Genomic DNA, 16556 nt, shown 5'->3' with positions numbered 1-16556 from the left:
ATATAATGGAGGGTTTAATTATCCTGGAAGGGCTTACTGTCCTTTGTGGAATAACATTTACACACTATTCATTAATGTTTTACATATTCAGCCAAATCTAAAGCAAAGAAAGATTCAAACATGGCCAATGGTCACATTTTTATATTACGCTTTTCCAACTTTTCTTTACATCAAGGAACAACTCATCCAAACACAGACACATTCATACACCAGTGCATGCAAAAGTAATGTGGGTCAAGTGTCTTGCCGATGGACACAAGGACAGCATTCATCTGTGGGAGTTTATTCGCACTGCTAGCCTGTTGGTCACTGGATCTGACCGCTTAACCAGTGACAGATACATGATACATATGATACATACTTTGCAATGTATTGATAAATTCAAGAATTACACAATATAGTGTTATAAATACCAGTATTGTTTTGAAGCTATTGTTATAGCACAAAATCTAATCAGCTGTCATTAAGCACATAACTACAGTGGCTTGACATTGAAATGGTTATTAACTACATGAGTAATAGTAAAACATATTCTTATGTTGTAATTGTAATTAGTACACCATTAACATTACCAAGCCCTTACAGTGTATTTGTTTATTATTCATATGACAAATGAGGTCAGGTTGCTCATTGATCTACAATATAATCACATTTCATACAGGACAACATGGTGTGTAACTGTTCAAACATGGCCTTGCATAAAAGGATTAACACTGAATCAAAATGATATAAAAACAAGACTTTGAATACAATATATGCACTTCATAGATCTAATATTCTTCCATTAATTCATTCTTTAATGCAGTTTCTTCACTTGACTGCCCTCAATGTAATGGCCTTTTGTCTTTTTACTTTGATAAGTTTCTTTATAGAGTCTTTGATTTCTTGCGTCTGTAGCACATATATGACAGGATTCAACAGAGGTGGCACCACTGATGTTAGTGAAAGGTTTATGATCCGAACATTTGGATCTAAAGCTGAACTTATAGTAAAAGTGGTCAAAATAGGTACAAAATAAATCGCCACAAGGGAAAGATGTGCAGAGCAAGTTTTAAATGCTTTTACTCGTTCTTGATTTGTTGCTATCTTGGCCAGTGCAATACTTATTCGGATATAACTTGCTAAAATAAATGCAAGAGGAAACCACAGAATAAGTACAATTAGCAGACTGGCTATAGCCCAATTTGGAAATGTGTCATTGCAACCAAGTATATACAGCTGGCCGTGATCACAAAAATAACTTTTTATAATTAAAGAATCACAAAATGAAACTCTTGTCAGGAGACCAACTGTAATTAACACAACAAGTACAACAAAAATCCATAAAAATGCAATTAATGTGGACATAAACTTGTGAGTGACTCTGGTTGTATAGTGCAGCGGTGAAATTATAGCAATAAGTCTGTCGTAGGAAAGAGCAACTAAGTTCAAGGCCTCCATGGAAAGGCAGGTGTAACAAAAAAACAAAAATATCATGCACTCATTGTAAGCGATACGATTGTGGTTGAACAGAAATAAGTCGAGAAGTTTTGGGACTAATGCACAGATTTGGAGCAAATCACACAAGGCAAGATTAAAAACTGCAATGTATTTTGGAGTCTGTAGGTTATGATCCATAAGTATAAGAAGCATCACAAATGCATTTCCAATAATAGAAAAGACAAAGACAAAAAATAGAAATACATAGTAATATTTCCCATTTGGGATACCAATGAAACCTCGTATGATGAAAAAAGGTGGACGCACAAATGTGATATTTTTGCCCAAAGCAGAATTAAATGAGTCCATTTTAAATATTACACATAAATGTACAGTATAGTCGTGAGTTTGAGAGGATGAAGAGGAGCAGCGAGAAAGGAAGACCTCATCTCAGGATGGTCCAATGGTCAATTTAAGAGAGTAATTAATTAACAAATCTGTGTCACCCAATGAAATTATGGCTTTGGTCATTATTATTCATAATTACATACATGTATGAGGATTTTCAAAAGGGGCTGGACAATGGAAACATTTCAATGAAAGGCCTTAACCCTAGCCTATTTGACTGAATATAATTGATTTGTTTATTTGTTGTAGGTCTGTTGGGTAGTAGATGAATAATACCATGATGTAAGACCAACCTGCGCACTGCCTGGGTTGATTACAAGAAAGGCTATGACTTAATGCCACACATGGATCACTGAATGCCTGGAGCTTTACAACATCAACAGGACTCTAAGAGCATTCATTCCAAACTCGATGAGGTTGTAGAAAACCACCATCAAATGTGGAATATACCAAGGAGACGCAGTGTCCCCATGGCTGTTCTGCATAGGTCTGGGCCCCCTCAATCAAATCATCAACAACACTGACTATGGATACCGACTCAGGAATGGGGTCACCATCAGTCACCTCCTCTACATGGATGACATCAAGCTGTACGCTAAGAATGAGCAAGACATCGACTCACTGATCTACCAGGATCTACAGCACAGATATTGGAATGTCATTCGGGCTTGAGAAGTGTAGCCGGATGGTTAGAAAGAGAGGGAAGGTAGCCCACACAGAAGGGGTCTCACTCCCAGAAGAAACAATAGCAGACACCGAGGACAGTTACAAATACCTTGGTATCCCACAAGCAAATTGCACAAGTACTAGTGACTATGAAACACACTGTCCAGGATGAAACATCCAAGATCCATAAGTACATCAAGGACAAGGCCCCAACAGATGCTCAACGAATGTCTCAAACGATGGAGTGCAAAGGAAGAGGTGCTGGAGGTACCATCATGGGAGGATAAGCCCCTGCATGGGATGTACCACCGGAACATAACTGAAGTGACTGATATTAAGAAATCCTACCAATGACTTGAGAGAGTGTCAAGAAAACTCTGTTCTCGATGCGCTGTTTACCCAAAAAGACAAGTGTTAGACTTTTCTTCTATTCTGAAGTATTACTTTCAGTAACAAGTGATGGGAACATCAGGAAAAAGGAACATGTAAAAGTAGAGAAATACTAGGGGCTTAAAGAAGAGCTGGAGAAGGTCTGGCAGTGACCCCCAAACTGAAGGATGATCCCAGGAAAAACATTAGACATCTCACAGTACTAGGAACAGCAAAGATACTGCGCAGAACCCTCGAGCTCCCAGGCCTCTGGCAGAGGTCCCGAGCATGGAAAAAAGGATGAGGCCACCTGCTGAGGGTGAGAATTTTTGTTTCATATAATATAATAGAATAGAATAGAATATATTCTATTAGAATATGAACATATATATATATATATATATATATATATATATATATATATATATATATATATATATATATATATATATATATATATATATATATATATATATAGTAAAATGTAGGGGGCCCATAATGGAGCCTTGGGGCACTCCTTTACTTAAAGTTAGAAAATTTGATTTAAACCCATTGGCTACCACTGTCTGGGTTCTGATTTTGGAACCAATTACATGTAGCATTGTCAAATCCAATCTGCTTCAGATGCTTCAAGAAGACTCCATGATCCACTGGATCAAAAACTTTAGTTAAATCAATAAACAAAGCTACAAAATCTTGTTTGTTATCAAGGGCTGTGAAAATGTCATTTCAGACTTTTGCGCTTCCAGTGCCCTTTTCTGAAACTCAACTGATAATACTTCAAAATGGAGCATTATTTAGATAAACTGTAACTTGATTTGAAACAAATTTTTCTAAAACTTTTGCAAGACAAGGTAATTTAGATATTGCCCGGGAAATGTTTTACATTTTTAGTTGTCCCTCCCTTATGTAAAGGCAAAACATGTGTAATTTTCCATAATTCCTATTATAACTGTCATTTTAATTGTTAAAATTGTGAATATGTAATGGAGGTTGAATTAAGTATGAGGCCGCTGGTAATAGGAGTTTCGGATCAAGGTCATCATCTCCCATGGACTTCTTTGGGTCTATGGAGTAAAGTGGATTAAGACGTCCTTTATAAAGAGATGTGTCTTTTTCACATTTGTATTTTGAATACATTCAATCGGACAGCACCATTTCCTTCATACTGATGGGGTTTGTATGTTAAGATTACATCAATGAGTGTGCCTTTAGTTAAAGTTCTAGGGTCAGGCCTGCTCGGAATAAAAATGAATTGTGTGAAATTTAGGCCACTGCATAAATCTTTCAAAGTTTTAGACTCTGTAAATATTTATATCACCCATTATTAGGACCACATAATTTTCCAGTTTAGAAAGTATTATGAATAGATCATTAAGAGCATTTTTAGGTACTGAAGATGCACAATAAATACCAGCAATAGCCAAGTTTTGATCAGGATCATTACATAACTAACACGGACAGAGACAGATATTCAAAACATATAGGCTTTGAGCAAGAGAATAGACGGCCCACAGACAGGTGATCTCTAACATAAATGGCAACAGCACCTCCTTTAGATTACCAGTCTAAATTTGAGAATTTTCTAAATTGCTTTCCTTATCATTTATTTTATTTGATTTCCAGGTTTCAGAAAATATATCTGGGTCTGTTTGATCTGCCAAGATTTTATTATAATCTAATTTAGATATGATACTATGTATATTCATATACATCATTCCCAGTCCCTTCCTTGTCTTGAAGTTTTGCATATCAGACAAAAGGAGCTCCTCAGAGATAATAGCCTTATTTGAGTTTGACTGGGATTTGATACTTGGGAATTCGGTTTATTAGTAATACTGATGTCAGCACGTTACATGACCTCTGATCATTTCTTTCATGTTTACAAGATGTTCTACATGAACTCTTATACATTGCACTTCTGACGCATTGTTTTCCCAACTTTAGAACCATGTCTATGAGAGATTAACTGCAATAAAAGACTTGTGAAATCTCTGGACAGATTCTTATAGACCCCTGGGATTTTCTTATTGAGGCTTTGTGACCAAATTCATGAATTCACATCCCTGTAATTGAAACAGGTAAAATAAGTCTTCAGTGAGAAACGTCAGAAACATGGTGATATCCTCAATCAAAATACAAAGCTTATATTATGGAGACACTTGAAACTTCATTTGTTCACATTAGTCTAGTCTGTTACAATAAAAGTTACACTGTCACATAATAAATAAATTTAAAAAAAACACGCTATAAGTATATAGTAAAGTTAGGATATTGCATTGTCATAGCCTTCATAGCCTCAAAAGGGACCTGACAGACTGTTGTGAACATAATATGATTCTGATGGACAAATTTGGATAGACAAAAATGTTTACAAAATATGAAAAAAATATTAAACAGTGTGTTGTTTTTTGTTTTTAAGAGTACACCATTAACATCACCAAGGCCCTACAGTGCATTTGTTTATTATTTATATGACAAATGAGATCAGGTTGCTCATTGATTTTCATTATTATAATCACATTTCATATATGACAACATAGAACTGTTCAAACATGGCCTTGCATAAAAGGATCAAATTTTACTCAAAATGACAAAAAAACAGGACTTTGAATACAATATATGCACTTTAAAGATCTAATATTCTTCCATTAATGAATTATTTAATGCGGTTTCTTCACTTGACTGCCCTCAATGTAATGGCCTTTTGTCTTTTTACTTTGATAAGTTTCTTTATAGAGTCTTTGATTTCTTGCGTCTGTAGCACATATATGACAGGATTCAACAGAGGTGGCACCACTGATGTTAGTGAAAGGTTTATGATCCGAACATTTGGATCTAAAGCTGAACCTATTGTAAAAGTGGTTAAAACAGGTACAAAATAAATCGCCACAAGGGAAAGATGTGCAGAGCAAGTTTTAAATGCTTTTACTCGTTCTTGATTTGTTGCTATCTTGGCCAGTGCAATACTTATTCGGATATAACTCGCTAAAATGAATGCAAGAGGAAACCACAGAATAAGTACAATTAGCAGACTGGCTATAGCCCAATTTGGAAATGTGTCATTGCAACCAAGTATATACAGCTGGCCGTGATCACAAAAATAACTTTTTATAATTAAAGAATCACAAAATGAAACTCTTGTCAGGAGACCAACTGTAATTAACACAACAAGTACAACAAAAATCCATAAAAATGCAATTAATGTGGACATAAACTTGTGAGTGACTCTGGTTGTATAGTGCAGCGGTGAAATTATAGCAATAAGTCTGTCGTAGGAAAGAGCAACTAAGTTCAAGGCCTCCATGGAAAGGCAAGTGTAACAGAAAAACAAAAACGTCATGCACTCATTGTAAGCGATACGATTGTGGTTGAACAGAAATAAGTCGAGAAGTTTTGGGACTAATGCACAGATTTGGAGCAAATCACACAAGGCAAGATTAAAAACTGCAATGTATTTTGGAGTCTGTAGGTTATGATCCATAAGTATAAGAAGCATCACAAATGCATTTCCAATAATAGAAAAGACAAAGACAAAAAATAGAAATACATAGTAATATTTCACATTTGGGATACCAATGAAACCTCGTATGATGAAAAAAGGTGGACGCACAAATGTGATATTTTTGCCCAAAGCAGAATTAAATGAGTCCATTGTAAATATTACACATAAATGTACAGTATAGTAGTGAGTTAGAGAGGATGAAGAGGAGCAGCGAGAAACGATGAAGTCCTCATCTCAGGATGGTCCAATGGTCAAGAGTCTATTTAAGAGAATAATTATTTAACAAATCTGTGTCACCCAATGAAATAACAACTTTGGTCATTATTATTCATAATTACATACATGTATGAGGATTTTCAAAAGGGGCTGGACAATGGAAACATTTCAGTGAAAGGCCTTAACCCTAGCCTATTTGACTGAATATAATTGATTAGTTTAGGTCTGTTGGGGAGTGGATGAATAATACCATGATGACTTAAAGAGAGTGTCCAAAGGTGAGGCCAGTAGATCACTAATCACACTGCGCTTCAGTAAGACTGCAAAACATTTAATTATTTAATCCTTACATATCTTATTTTTTATTTAAAAAAAATATATATGTATTAATATAAGCTATTTATCTTGCAGTATCAATAAAATGAATATCTGGTCTTTACACTCAAATTTAATGGTGAGCTACTACTGTAGCCAGTGCTGCTCTGGACATCAGTATGTAATGGTATCACTGACCCACTGCGGTTTCTGAGTGTTTTAATGAAGGTGGCTTGATCAGTTAAATGTCTAATGTGTAATATTTTCACTTTTTATGGACACACATTTGTGTTCCTATTTTGTGGCCTTGGAGCCTTGAGTTGAGTGGGCCCTTTCTCTGGTCCAGCAGTGGATCCACAGTACAGTTGAGGTGTGTGTTTGATGCTGTTGTTTGTGTGGGTGGCCCTCAGGAGCCTGTTCCCTGGTGTAGGTTCATAGGGAGTCTCTTGATGGCCTCATAATGAGCTGTTTGTGCTCATGATGACACAGCTTAGTTACAGTCACTTCACTTTGGGAATCCAGACATGACACAATGACTCAAAATACTGAGAAAACTTTCACTAGTGTCTCAGTCAAAGTGTGTCACACAGTTCAGGAAACTATCTTGGCCCACCCTATGTTATCCATTATGAGTTACAAAATGATCAATGCTCTTTGTTTTCAGGGTCAGAAGACCTGGAAATGACATCTATAATGAGAAACTGAATCTTTTGTAGCTCTCTGTTTCTTTTAAACATGTGTAAATTAACACAGTACTAACTAAATAATATGAAATGCCAACCACTGCAACATTTGATGTCATAGTTCATCACATTGTACAGTCAAATTAAGACGAATAAAAAAAAAGTTCTTTCATGATAGATACTTGCATGTGTACCAAAATACGTGTATTCATTGATTTGTTGTATTTGTGGTGTGTGCACAGGCACAAATGTTGAGGCAGCTGGATGGAGTTTGCCAGTTTTCTTAGTAGTTGTGCTCAAGAAAATACACACTGTACAGACAGGCATCACACTACTGTTACCGACTTATTACTATGTACCTAAACACATGCATGACACATCTCTCAGTATGATGCATTCACTGACTGCCTGTGTGCTGTTTTTAATTGTTATACAGTATTCTATTTATTAACTCATTTGTTTGTGCCTAAAATGTATGGACATATTAACTTAGTTTGATTGTGTGGTGCAGTTTCCAATGTACAATCAGCAGATCATATTGTATTACATTTTTCGGTGGCTGGCGTTTATTGAATTAACTGCAATAGGAGACCTGTGAAATCTCTGGACACGTTCTAATAGACCCTCGAGGTTCTCTTATTAAGGTTTTGTGACCAAATTAATGAATTCACGTCCCTGTAGGTGTAACAGCTTAAATAAATCCCCAGTGAGAAACCTGAGATGGTGATATCCTCAATGAAAACACAAAGTCTTTATTATACAGACATTTTAAACTGCATTTGTCCATATTGATCACTTTATGACAATGTATCATTTTTAATTTGCATATAGAGGAAGAAACCTGTGTGTGGCATGGTCTGATGTTCTGTATGTGCAGTGACCCTGTTCTGCTCTGCGTAATGAACATATATTTAAAGATTACAAAAAAATTATCACAGGAAAGAGACGAAATTCTACACTCTTTTACAGTCAGTTTTACAGTTCATTTCATGGACTAATCATCTCCCAACTTATTTATCTAAGTTGTAAGAGTGCACTGACTTTGCTGCAGTGCTATATCAATGTGATTCTCTTTATGGCTATTCATTTTCAAATTTCAGTATTGGAATAGCATTTATACAAAAGACTAGTCTGCTACAATAAAGATTAGGCTGTTACATAATGAACACTATAGGTATGTAGTAAAGTTATTCTGATATTCTGTTGTCAAAGCCTCTGTAATGTTGATGTTGATAACTAGTGTTAGCTGACATCCTCCCAGGGGGACGTCCTGTCTGTTTTCAGTGCAAGCCTCAAAGGGACAGACTGTTGTGATGAACATGAACACACTAATTGTTCCGGAGGGAATGTGACTCAATATACTACACGAAATTACTGAGTTACTTCAAAGTTGGGTTTGGAAAAAGAAAAGAAAAAAAGTTTAATTTTGACTGAAGCTACTCTGATGCCACTTCTCCAGCAGAATACATGATACTGCAGAGTCCTCAGATGACAACCAAAAGCCAAAATGTGTAGTGAGTCCAGTTTGTAGTTTAGGTTTAACTAACTACTCTTCTTTTCTCAGTACGAGGGTGATTAACTGCTTTAGAGTCAATGAGGCAAGAGGAAAAATTATGATGTGGCTTTAGATTTACGTTATTTTTACCCATTAGTCCTATACAATTTACCCACTAGTCCTATACAACTGCTGAATAATAAATATATGTTAACCCAATATTGAAATATCTGTTGTAGTAGTGAAACAACTGGCTTACATAAGACAGCAGCGCCCCCTCGTGTCCATCCTTGTCCTGTCCCTTCACGCGCTCTGTGTTGACCCAGAACACGCGCAGAGGGACGCGCTTGTTCCACTGACCTGTCTTTCTCCCGGTCCACCATAACCCTGTGTCTTCCCCTGCTGCTTTTAATGTTTTTTTTTTTATGTTCTTAAAGTTGTTGACATCTTATTTTACGCGCTTATTCTGAGAAACATTATGGAGCACATGTCTTCTCCGGTGCGCTTTAGAAACAACAAGAAAGGTAAGGCACGCAGTTAGAGCCTGTTGAACATCATCCCCATCATTTTATGTTAAAGCAGAGCCACCTGTGCTTTATTTGTTGGTGCTACTTGTTTGTTATTTATCTTCGCTTACTTTTAATTGACGTTTTAATTATTATTTCTGTTCACTTTTCTCTTTGTAACAAGCTGCAACTCTTTCAGAAAAGGAGGTAGGACACATATGAACTTTGTGTTGTAAACATTTTGAAATAGATTGTATTTGTTTGAGACTGTAAAGCCCCCACCCCCCACTAGAGCATTAGACGTCTGGGTTAAGCCTGCTGCAAAGCCTTATGGGTAAATAAAGGTGACAGATGGAGGAAACACCAGAGGAACCTACATTATATCATACAATGTGCACGTTTAGACCACATTAGATGGTTTAGTGCTTCCTAAAATCTGAAGGAATAACTTTTTTTTCCACAAATTTATGAAAACTTCTTAATGGCTAATGGTGAACTATGTGGTAAACTGCACATTATCATACTGTATTTTGATGTTTTTATGCAGAGTTGAACAGCAGAGGCTATATTATAATTCAAAAATAACTCTTTTGTGCCTGTAAATGCTGAACCGGCCTGTCTACGCTGTGTCTCTCTGCTTAACAGATTGGTTCAGGTGTCTAGGAGGGTGTAATGAGATCACAAGTTAGAGAAAAGTCAACTGTATGAAAGCATATGGGCTACTGCATTGTGTTGTAGCTTCTTGAAACACTTGTTTTAGTTAAACACATATAATGCGTTGCAGTGAGCATGGTAGTCATTTGTTTTATGTTTACGATCTGTCAAAAATGGTATTCATATTGTGTTTTTTTCATACCACATATCGCCAGCCTCACAGTATAACAGCCCATTGCATCAGAATCAGTTTTACACTCAGTTATCTTATTCAAATGTGTTTGTTTTGTTTTATGTTTTCGTCAAGGCCTTAAAAAATGACAGTCAATTATGCTATGAGGCTAACATTATGTAACCTTTAAATTTTAGATCAACTTTGTAAAATTATTGCATACTACATCATTGATTTGTACGTTTTTTAAAACAAACAAACTACTATTTCTCTGTGTGTTTTCTCTGAGTTTACTCTTGTGTCGCAGGATTAACCAAGATTACACTGGATTTATCTTTGTTGGGGTTATTCCTCGCCTTTGATCCGTACTGTACATTCTTTCTCTCCATCACAGTTGTCCAGTCTGTCCATTTCAAACCAAGATGACGTCCAGTGTCCTTTTGCCATGAGAGACCTGCCCCCATCTGGTCTTTCTGAGGATGTGCAATCAATTCCACACAACCCCACCTCAGTGATAAACTACGGGGCAGAGGCGATAAATGGAAGATGCTCCAGCCAGCCCGGGACCCCCAGTTTGGTCCGGCCTGCTCCTCTTATCTTGTCAGGGTCTCCAGTGGTCCCAAGCAAGCCCAGCAGATCCGGGTCGGATGCAGAATTTAGTCCTGGATTCAGAAGGCAGCTGGTTTCTCATGGGTCTCTGGACTCTCCCCTCAGTCCCTCCTCAAGACCACGCAGCCCCTGGGGACGCTTTGACCCATACGACTCGCCAGAGGTTAGTTTTGTTAGATTCTTTTTTATATTATATAGGGATGAGACAAAATCTCGTCCCACAAGACCAAATCTCGTGTCTTGTTTCATCTTGTTGGAATTGTGTTTACTTACAGTGTTTCTCTGTGCAGGATCAGGACAGAGAGTATGTGGGGTTTGCAACTCTTCCAAACCAGGTTCACAGGAAAACTGTTAAAAAGGGCTTTACCTTCACTGTCATGGTGGCTGGTAAGTACATGTGCTACAACTCATCATACTGCAACATGACTATTATTCAAACATGCAAACATCAAAATATCCTGTCGTTTTAAACCTGTTAGCACTGTGAGTCATGATTTGAAAATGTACTATATATCGCAACTATATTTTAGTTCAGTATAAGTCTTTAACAGACTTTCTTTTGGCCAACAGGGGAGTCTGGTCTGGGTAAATCCACTCTCATCAACAGCTTGTTCCTCACTGATATGTACAAGGAGAGAAAGGTCCCTAATGCTGAAGGTGAATGCATCTAGGTTGATCATAATATATATTTATCATTGACACAATGTGATTATAATTATATATATGTATGTGTCTACAGAGCGCATCAGTCAAACAGTGGACATAGTCAAACACACTGTCAGTATAGAGGAAAAGGGCGTCAAGCTAAAGCTCACCATTGTAGACACACCGGGGTTTGGCGACGCTGTCAATAACACAGAAAGGTAATAGCATCTTCCTAGAATAGACTCAGGACATCTCATCTCAGTCTCCCCTCTTTTTCTTTTAATGTTGTCTAAAATTGTGTGTTTTTAGTTGGAAGCACCTTGAGGACTACATCGACCAGCAGTTTGAGCAGTACTTCAGAGATGAGAGCGGTCTAAACCGGAGGAACATTCAGGACAACAGAGTGCACTGCTGTCTGTACTTCATCTCACCCTACGGACACGGGTACATATGCATATGAAATAATAAAACCAAACATAAAAACATGAAACTTTCATATTTTTATATAAATAATGCATTGGCTTTATACAATGCCGTTCAAGACACTCAAAGCATTTTACAGTGCATTTTTCATTCACTCCACACTTAGTGGTGATAAGATACTATTGTAGCCACAGCTGCCCTGGGGTAAATTGACAAAAGTGGCGCAGCCAATCTGCACCATCTGCCTCTCCAACCACCAACATTCACTCACACAACACTGTTACAAAATGAGCTTAAAAGGTTTTCTTTGCTGGAATGTAAGATTTTCAGCCATTCAAAATTCATTTTGTGTCAGTGTGAAATAATGGGAAAAAAGTTGTGAAATGCTGGATCAAAGATCGGTGGGCACGTTATTGATGAGTGAATGAAAACCCTGTTTATCTAAACTAATTTAAATTGTGACAGATAAATCTTTTGTTTATAATCTGATAAAAGTGATATTTTGTTATTCTGTTAATAAGTTGAACAGTATTAACAAAGGCCAATGATGACGTGGTTAAGGTCATATTTTAACATTTCATTCCATCAGGCTTCGTCCCATTGACGTCCAGTGCATGAAGGCGTTACATGAAAAGGTCAACTTTATCCCAATTCTGGCCAAAGCCGACAGCCTCACAGCAGCAGAGAGGCAAAAGAAGAAGCAGAAGGTGAGAAAATGGCCTGCAAAATAAATATATATTAAAATTCAAGTCCCTCTAAAATGTGTTTTTGTTCATGTATTTCAGATCAGAGAGGAGATCAAGCAGTTTGGTATCAATATCTACCAATTTCTTGAGTACGATTCAGATGAAGAAGAGGATATGAAAAGACAAGACCAAATTCTCAAGGTTTTGGAACTTTAGTTTGTATAACACACTTTTGTACAATTTGAAGCTATTAATAGGATAGATTTGTTTGTGTTGAAATATTTTAATAACATTACATAATCTTTTTTTTCCTTGAAATAAATTCTCTCAAAAGCAAAATGATCTTAACCTGAAAATGTTCCAAGTTAAAACTAACCATCCCTCTGCTTGTCTCTCTCTTTAGGACAGCATCCCATTTGCTATCATTGGGAGTAACATTCAAGTGGAGAGCAAGGGTCGCAGGGTCAGAGGGCGTCTTTATCCTTGGGGAGTGGTTGAAGGTATTAGCATTTTAAATTACTTCATTTTCACAATATTAATCTCATCGTACTTATTGGTACAGTACTGTTGTAATTCATTGCCACATAAGCCTTGTTTTAAAAGATAAAGAAAAAACATGCTGGCTCCACCAGAACAGAGCAAAGGATCATGGTCTATGTAGTGTCCTCTGTTTTCACCACTGCAATTGATACTACAGTTTTGACTTGAGAGCTAAACATTTGATAGTAACATTTGGAGATGCACAAAAATCACTGCAAAAAAAAAAAAAAAAAAAAAAAAAAAAAATCTAAGTCATACCGGCCAAGATAGAAAACAGATTTATTTCCCAGTATGATTTGTAAATATGATTTATTTTTCAAGAATCAGCAATTTGATATGACTTGACTAACTTTGAAACATAACCTGATCAAGTTTTGGTGGAGGATACGATATGAAATATGATGCATTTCTTATGACACTGTTTCATATATTTAGAATTACTTTAGAATAAACCTGAGTGAAATGTGTTCATTTGTCTCTGGAGTGGAGAACCCAGTGCACTCGGACTTCCTGCTGCTCAGGAACATGTTGGTGCGGACTCACATGCAGGACCTGAAGGACGTGACTAGAGACTCCCACTACGAGAACTACAGGGCCCAGTGCATCCAGAGCATGACCCGCATGGTGGTGCAGGAGAGGCAGCGCAGGTACAACGGGACAGGACAAGGGGGGACTTAAGACATAAACAAGTATGTATGCAGGGCCCCAGTCTTTAGGGGGCCTTAAGCTGAATTTGCCCTTGGGGGCCCTCACCACTTCAGTGTCACATATTCATTCTTGACAAAATTAAGACATCATCAAAACCATTTATAAAAAGACTGGAAATTCTAATGGTATTCTAAATTCTAGAAGTACAACAGTATAAACATGTAAGGAAGGGGAGTCTGCCAATAAAATTTTAAAATTCTGGAAAAATTTGTCTTGGTTTCTGGTGCATTTTAATGTGTGCCAGTTGTCTAAAGTGGGCTTACATTTATCAATTCTTTATGCCATAAAATGCAGAATTGGATAGAGTAGCCAAATGATGTACTTAAGCAAAGGTACACTTACTTAAAAATCATATCACTCAGGAAGTACAAAGTAGTTTTTTGTTGCGCAGTGCTCTGCATAAAGCCGCACATTCAGCGCAGCTGTAATCGCATGTGACTGTCACGTGAAATATACAAATATTTAGAACTCAGAAGGTTTGTATAGCTCACAGATCACAAGTGCAGTTCTGTTTACAATAGTAGCATGCTAATGTTGCTACTTGGCGCGGGCGTTAATTTGCTTGTGCTGCAGTGTAACTTATTGTATTTGATAATTGACAATTTAGCGACTGAATAGAGCGGATTTAGAGCTTTAAAAAGACGTATAACATGTCCGTATTGGTCAAAGTTTGGCCGTGGTAAAAGTAACACAACAGTCACTGTTATGCTAACAGTGGCGCGTTAGCAGTTAGCCTGTTAGCAGTTAGGTTATACCTAACCTCAAAGATTTCAGTAGATAAGAATTCTAAGATGAAAAAGTAGGCTGTACTCTAAAAAAAATGTATTAGTTTTACTACTGTAATCAAACACCAGTAAAAAATAATGTCTGGAAACTGTATTTTCACTCAGTATCGGCGAGTTTTCAAAATGAAGTAGATGTCGGTGCTTCCCTATATGAGCATTCACGAGTTCATGGGTCGTTCTTTCGTTCAGCAGCTACACTCACATCATCAGATTTTTAGAGACAAAAGGACAATACCACAACCACAACCAGCGGGTGTAAGAAACAGACTCACCTGTTGTCCTCTGCTGCTCTGATATATATCTTCTCTGCACAGTTATGTATCTGCAGGTCCACTGATGTAAAATGGTGTCGAGTCTTCTCTGAAAAGTCCTGTCCCCAAAAACGATCTTCCTCTGGGCTCTTCATGCTTTGTCCCGTACTTTAGATAAACGGAACTTCACTAACTTTAGTCTTTTAGTTCGTGAAACACCCATTCAAATGTCCCTCTGCCGCCTCAGCGCTCCCACAGTGCACCTGGAGGGGAGGGGTCCTTCACACCGGTGTAAACATGTAGCTGCCTGACTCAAAAACAAATGTAGGCAGCACATGTCTAGCTACTGGAAATAAAACACATATAATTGTTTAAGAGGGATATTTAGACTAATATAAACACCCGAGTGACATTTAGTTTTCAGAAAAAAAACTTTCCAATCATTATTTTCAATATAAATGTATGTGCTCTTGGGGCCCTCTGGTGGCCTCGGGGCTCTAAGCAGCTGCTTAGTCTGCTTATAGGCTGGGCCTAATCTTTATTTTTTAGCTATGTTTTCCAAAGATTAAAACACCCAATGTGTAGTTGAAGTGTTTGCTCTAAAATACCAGGTTCTAACAAACTTATTATAGCATGTGTTTACCGAGGAAAATGTTATGTTATACTATTTTTGAACTTCTGTGAGCACATTTGATTTTCTAATGTACTTCATTTGTCTGTAGTTTACGGGAGAAGCATCGTGATGGAAGCCTGGCAGAGCTCCCTCTACCTTTAGGCATTGACCCTGAAACAGAGCGACTGATATTTGAGAAAGATGAAGAGGTGGGTTCATTGTCTTACTAATGTACTGACCAATTCACCACAGATTATATCGTGACCCATGTTTATTTGTCCATGTGTGTGACTCAAGCTGAGGAGGATGCAGGAGGTACTGGAGAGGATCCAGGAGCAGATGCAGAGCAGTCAAAAGGGAGGATGCTGAACACACTGTGTTCTCTGTGAGAGAAAGGAAACACGACAGCATCAGAAAGATCATCAAATTTTTATATTCAAGATTTTTTTTATGACCCACTTTGTACCAGGAGTCAAGATGAGAAGAAAATTACAAACTGAGTCAAAAGTTAGTAAACTGAGAATAGATATTCCCATCCAAAAATCAGATGAATTCCATATGAAATGCAAAAAAACACAAAAAATGCCACTGTACCTACTTCTGCTGCTGTAAAAGAACATACACCTAAGATAAAATAAAATGTCCTAGTGTCCTAGTTTTATGTTTGACCTAATTAAAACTATTCAATGGACACAGCCAGTGCCCAAAACAACTTCCAAACTGAATCACTGTCATGAGACAGATTAAATTAAATCAATTTGAATTCTTAGAAGTCACATGGATGAAAAACAATCTTTGTAAAGTGATATACTGCCACCTAGTGGACAGAATATGTGATCACTTTGTATTTTTTTGTATGAGATTGTACATTTTATATACTGTTTTATT

The 16556-nt window shown here is 37.1% G+C and overlaps 3 protein-coding genes across 3 annotated transcripts; 1 reads left to right on the top strand and 2 right to left on the bottom strand.

Annotated features, from left to right (window-relative positions):
* Positions 1-810: 810 nt before the first annotated feature.
* Positions 811-1788, bottom strand: LOC117381630 (olfactory receptor 1-like). The gene has a single exon (XM_033978622.2). The coding sequence runs from the start codon at positions 1786-1788 to the stop codon at positions 811-813; it is 978 nt and encodes a 325-aa protein (XP_033834513.1).
* A 3751-nt stretch (positions 1789-5539) lies between these two features.
* Positions 5540-6517, bottom strand: LOC117381629 (olfactory receptor 1500-like). The gene has a single exon (XM_033978620.2). The coding sequence runs from the start codon at positions 6515-6517 to the stop codon at positions 5540-5542; it is 978 nt and encodes a 325-aa protein (XP_033834511.1).
* A 3037-nt stretch (positions 6518-9554) lies between these two features.
* septin4a (septin 4a) lies at positions 9555-16235 on the top strand. The gene is made up of 13 exons (XM_033978666.2): positions 9555-9600; positions 9767-9789; positions 10803-11180; positions 11308-11404; positions 11588-11674; positions 11757-11880; positions 11972-12106; positions 12675-12792; positions 12871-12972; positions 13175-13271; positions 13796-13958; positions 15778-15877; positions 15966-16235. The coding sequence occupies exons 1-13, from the start codon at positions 9555-9557 to the stop codon at positions 16035-16037; spliced, it is 1542 nt and encodes a 513-aa protein (XP_033834557.1). The 3' UTR covers positions 16038-16235.
* Positions 16236-16556: the final 321 nt, after the last annotated feature.

Source organism: Periophthalmus magnuspinnatus, chromosome 14 (assembly GCF_009829125.3).
Source record: "Periophthalmus magnuspinnatus isolate fPerMag1 chromosome 14, fPerMag1.2.pri, whole genome shotgun sequence".
Lineage (NCBI taxonomy): Eukaryota > Metazoa > Chordata > Actinopteri > Gobiiformes > Gobiidae > Periophthalmus > Periophthalmus magnuspinnatus.
This window is presented reverse-complemented; position numbering and strand designations above follow the sequence as displayed.

Coding starts and splice junctions, on each gene's coding strand:
- LOC117381629 (XM_033978620.2), bottom strand. CDS start 6,517: ATGGACTCATTTAATTCTGCTTTGGGCAAAAATATCACATTTGTGCGT.
- LOC117381630 (XM_033978622.2), bottom strand. CDS start 1,788: ATGGACTCATTTAATTCTGCTTTGGGCAAAAATATCACATTTGTGCGT.
- septin4a (XM_033978666.2), top strand. CDS start 9,555: ATGGAGCACATGTCTTCTCCGGTGCGCTTTAGAAACAACAAGAAAG. Junction 11,675..11,756: donor AAAGGTCCCTAATGCTGAAG/GTGAATGCATCT, acceptor ATGTGTCTACAG/AGCGCATCAGTCAAACAGTG. Junction 15,878..15,965: donor TATTTGAGAAAGATGAAGAG/GTGGGTTCATTG, acceptor GTGTGACTCAAG/CTGAGGAGGATGCAGGAGGT.